Source organism: Octopus bimaculoides, chromosome 4, assembly GCF_046866305.1.
Source record: "Octopus bimaculoides isolate indiv1 chromosome 4, ASM4686630v1, whole genome shotgun sequence".
NCBI classification, from domain to species: Eukaryota; Metazoa; Mollusca; class Cephalopoda; order Octopoda; family Octopodidae; genus Octopus; species Octopus bimaculoides.
In genome coordinates this window covers 132,154,495-132,159,449 of record NC_142931.1, presented here as the reverse complement: position 1 = coordinate 132,159,449, position 4,955 = coordinate 132,154,495, and the positions used below count along the sequence as shown (strand labels likewise).

General features: G+C 36.4%; 1 protein-coding gene across 1 annotated transcript in view; it reads right to left on the bottom strand.

Annotated features, from left to right (window-relative positions):
• Nucleotides 1–241: 241 nt before the first annotated feature.
• LOC106874678 (uncharacterized) overlaps nt 242–4,955 on the bottom strand; it is a 14,406-nt gene continuing 9,692 nt past the window's right edge. Inside the window, exons 4-7 of the mRNA XM_089351488.1 lie at nt 4,523–4,676; nt 2,425–2,633; nt 953–1,101; nt 242–427 (exon numbers count right to left, since the gene is read on the bottom strand). Of these exons, the coding sequence (XP_089207614.1) occupies nt 280–427; nt 953–1,101; nt 2,425–2,633; nt 4,523–4,676 (660 nt within the window). The 3' untranslated portion in view covers nt 242–279. The remainder of the gene's footprint in view (nt 428–952; nt 1,102–2,424; nt 2,634–4,522; nt 4,677–4,955) is intronic.

Here is a 4,955-nt window from a genome sequence, read left to right as displayed (position 1 = left end):
CTAAGAGCGAAGCGTTCAGTTTCCAGTAACCGGGACCCTGCCTATGTGTCTTATCTAAGTCGAGCGTACACGTCACAAACTTGTGATCTGTGTAGCTGACTATTTTAAATTGTGGACATCCTAGATAGATAGATAGATAGATAGATAGATAGATAGATAGATAGATAGATAGATAGACAAGCAGATAGATGGACGGACAGACGGATGGATGGCTGGATTGACTGAGAGATAGAAAAACAGATAGATATAGTTCAGGTTTAATTGCTGTAAAGTTTACAGTTAATCAACACATATTTTCAGTCCCATGGCCATGTTTGGCCTTCCATCTGTATAAGCGTAAACCAAGGTTTCGTAGAGTGCTGGATCATGTCTCTTGAGGTATTCCCGTGCGCTTTTCTCATTAGGACACACTCTGTTGGTACCGCACCTGATAACAGAGAAGATAGAGTTTTAACAGACAAGGGAAGATTTTAGTCGTCGTCGTCGTCGTCGTCGTTGCCGCCACCGCCGCAGGTAGACACGTAGGTAGACGGACGGTCGGACAGACAGGCAGAAAAAATGAACGGACAGGCGGACAGACGGACAGACGGACAGACGGACAGACGGACAGACGGACGGACAGCTGGACAGACGGACAGACAGACAGACAGACAGACAGACAGACGGACGGACGGACAGACAGATAGATAGATAGACGGACAGACGGACAGACAGACAGACAGACAGACGGACGGACAGACAGACAGACAGACGGACAGTACACAAAGGAAGTACACTATTCAGCTGTGTCTCGCTGAAATCTCATTTTTTGAAGCGATGAAACAATCTTACAGGACAGTCGAGAGGGAGAAGCGGATAATTAGACAGACACAGAAAGACAAGCAAATTTAAACAGCGAGTGGCGTAAAACAAGAGACAAGCAGACAGATTTGCAGAACCATTTGTTACTTACATATTCATACCGCCTGTTACGTCCGTCCTTTTGGAGTCTAAGAAAAATGCTTCTGTTGCTTCTGCAAAGTATTCATGGGCATTCGCCATAGCATAAGTACCGAGGGTCCACAGTTGTCTATTATAGGCATTTCTGTAAGCAGCCCCAATCTGTACGGAAAAAAAATATGTTGAATTAGAAATTAGGCTACTAAAAATAACAAAATGTCTTCTATATTTATGCATAAAGAGGACAGAGGTAACCTGGAGTGTTTCTGCTTAGAATACTTGAATGTGGCAGTGAGCTTCCTTCAGGCCTGGATTTGGAATGCAAGGACGCCTTCCGCCAATTTTAAGCTCAGGTACTTTCGTTATATGCACGTAGCTGTCATTTCCCATTTTGATCTTCTTTGTGACCCCATCACATTCGACAGGGAGTTGCACAAATTGTTGGTGATGGAAAAAGCGTTGTTGTAACCATTGTATGTACCGTAAATACTGCCGTACCTTTGCTGTACTCAATTTCTTGTTTTTCGGTGAACCGGGAGAGATCACTTCATGCACTATCTTTCATAAGTGGACAATTGTGTAGTGATATATATATATATATATATATATATATATATATATGTGTGTGTGTGTGTGTGTGTGTGTGTGTGTGTGTGTGTTTGTGTACTTTTTTCCTCTAGGAACAAGGCCCGAAATTTTTGGAGAGGGACCCAGTCGATTAGATCGATCCCAGTGCGCAACTAGTACTTAAATCATCGATGCATGCATGTATGTATGTATATAGGTATGTATGTGTGTGTATATATGTATGTATGTATGTGTGTATATATATACATACGTACAGAAATATATATTTTTATACATGTATATCAATTAAAATCAAGGATAATATATATATAGGACTTTATCATGTAGCTAGCATGTAAAATCCAATTATATATACATATATATACATTGATATATATATATATATATATATATATATATATATATATATATATATATATATATATATATATATATATATATATATATATATATATATATATATATATATATATATATATATATATATAATTGGATTTTACATGCTAGCTACATGATAAAGTCCTATATATATATATATTATCCTTGATTTTAATTGATATACATGTATAAAAATATATATTTCTGTACGTATGTATATGTATATATGTATGTATGAATGAATGAATGAGTGTGTGTGTGTGTGTGTGTGTGTGTGTGTGTGTGTGTGTGTGTGTGTGTGTGTGTGTGATGATATAAGCAAATCCAGCAAAACGTAACTCTTCATTTGGTCCCGGTCATATAAGTTGCACGTATAGTGTCACTGCTGCTTAGGGAAACGCAGTAGAGCGCCAGTAAGAGGGAATATCGAACTAACTGAAACGCCTGTGATAGTGACAACGATGATGGTGATGACAATCATAAAGATTATGCGAATGCTATGTAACTGAAACTCTTTACCTTATTTTTCCACATTTGCGGCATAAATCTATGAACAAGATGTCCGAATTCATGGTTCAAAATGCTTTCTGAATGACCGTATGGATCACCTGGAGAACACATGACATTTTCAGCAAGAACACAAGCCCTGGTGTTGGTCAGCCCAGCAATGGACTGCCATTTCCGGCCGTCAAAGGTACACGTGACTGAACATTTACCCGAACATCTGTCTATAAAAACAAGGATAAAATAATGAACAAGGGAAAATACAAAAGCATTATCGAACGCATGGTCAACAAAAGTGTCTTCATATAAGAAATTTACTGTGGTTTAAGTCTAGTGATTTTACGATTCTAATATTTGTGGCGGACAGACGTAAAGTCGAGTAAAATGACGTAACTTGATTTATATTTTTCCATAAATTATTTTTGAAAACCGGCGTATAATCGAGAGTGACTTAAATCGAAACGACTCAAGCCAAGGTATGCCTGTATATATATATAGTTCTATATTTAAGAGATGAGGAATTATGTACACTATTTACATTATTTACATTTGACGGATATTTGTCCTTATCTTGTTTGTTGTTAACACGACGTTTCAACTGATATACCCTCCAGCCTTCATCAGGTGTCTTGAGTAAATTTCGAACCTGGGTTCTCATTCCTAAGGTATTTTTCGATGTTGTTGTTTTTATTATTATTATTATTATTATTATTATTATTATTATTATTATTATTATTATTATTATTATTATTACCCTAAGATTCGGAGTTCGATTCCAGGCAGTGACCTGAATAATAATAATAATAATAATAATAATAATAATAATAATAATAATAATAATAATAATAATAACAACATCGAAAAATACCTTCGGAATTAGAACCCCGGTTCGAAATTTCCCCAAGACACCTGATGAAGGCTGGAGGGTATATCAGTCGAAACGTTGTGTTAACAACAAACAAGATGAGGACAAATATCCGTCAAATGTAAATAATGTACTGTATATATATATATATATATATATATATATATATATATATATATATATATGTAGTAATTATACAGGTTTCCGTACTACTCCCATTTACCAAATTCATACACAAAGCATTGGTCGGCCCGGAACAATACTACAAGACACTTGTCCAAGATACTGAACAGTGGGACTGAGCCCGAAACCATATGGTTGTGAAGCGAACTTGTGAACTACGTAGCCATATCTGAATGATTATTTGGAATTGTGGACTAAAAATAAACTAGTATTGGCTGCTTTGTAAAAAGAATAACAAGGATAAACAAGAAAGCGTTTTAAAACGCCGACTGGTTAACAGACACAAATCATTGCATTCATTATTTGGGATAACAAAAGTGGATTAATAAATCAATATTAGATTTACTCAAAGAAGCAGGAGCTATTTTAAAATTTTTTGTTGAGCACAGAGGTGAATAAATATTGGTTTCAAATTTTGGCACAAGACCAGCAAGTTCGAGGAGAGGTGTAAGTCGATTTTATCGATCACTGGTACTTATTTTATCGACCCCGAAAAGATGAAAAGCAAAGTCGACCTCGGTGGTATTTAAACACATAGCGTAAAGACGGACGAAATGTCGCTAAGCGTTTTGTCCGGCGTGCTAACAACTCTGCCAGGTCACCACTTTACAGAAGTAAATAAAAATTGAGCAGTTTATGGAAAATATTTTCACCCTTTGTAATTAGAGCGTGGAAGGCTCATTTTAGCCATTCAGAGCACACAGAGAAACTATTTACTTAATTGTTTATCATTTGGTGCCAGTAACGAGGCCGCAGGCAATACGACCTGCATTTTGACGCCCAAAACAATAAAGTGAAGTTAACAGCTCCTGTGTGTTCTCACATAAATTCACTTACCAGACAAGTAGAACTCTATGAAATTTTCACCCTTTGCTAAACATAAATTACTTGGTTTCAGTGACCAGGTTGCAGACAGTGCGACGAAAATTTTGACACCAAATAAATAAATGCTTAAATAAAATCATCAAATTCTGTTTGTTCTCATATCAAATTACTTGCCAAACAAGGGCAACTCTGAAATTTTCACCCTTTATAAAAGTTAAACATAATGGTAAATATACCAACTGTAGCATTCTGGATAATCTGCAAGATTAGAATTTTCGGGGAAAACAGTTGGTCCTTCAGCAGGACTAAAGAGGCCAACACCGAGTGATCTGGTTAAACCCATGAAGACGTCATTTGGTGAGTACTTGATCATGTGAGAAACAATATGAGCCGCCTGTAAAGATAGAATCATAGTTTGGTAAGGTTTTGAGAAATTGTATTATTCAATGTAGCAAGGTAGGTCGAGACATTTGAAGATATCATAATAACAAGCATAAGCAATATTGAGCTATGGCAAAGAACGAATCAAGTTTCGATTAGGGAGCAAATATTTAAGAAAAAGTGGAAGTGGATTGGTAGCACAATTAGAAAAGACACACCAAATGTAGCGAAAAGTGTTTTACAGTGGAATCCGGATGGATATAGAAAGAGGAGTAGGCAAAAGAACTCGTGG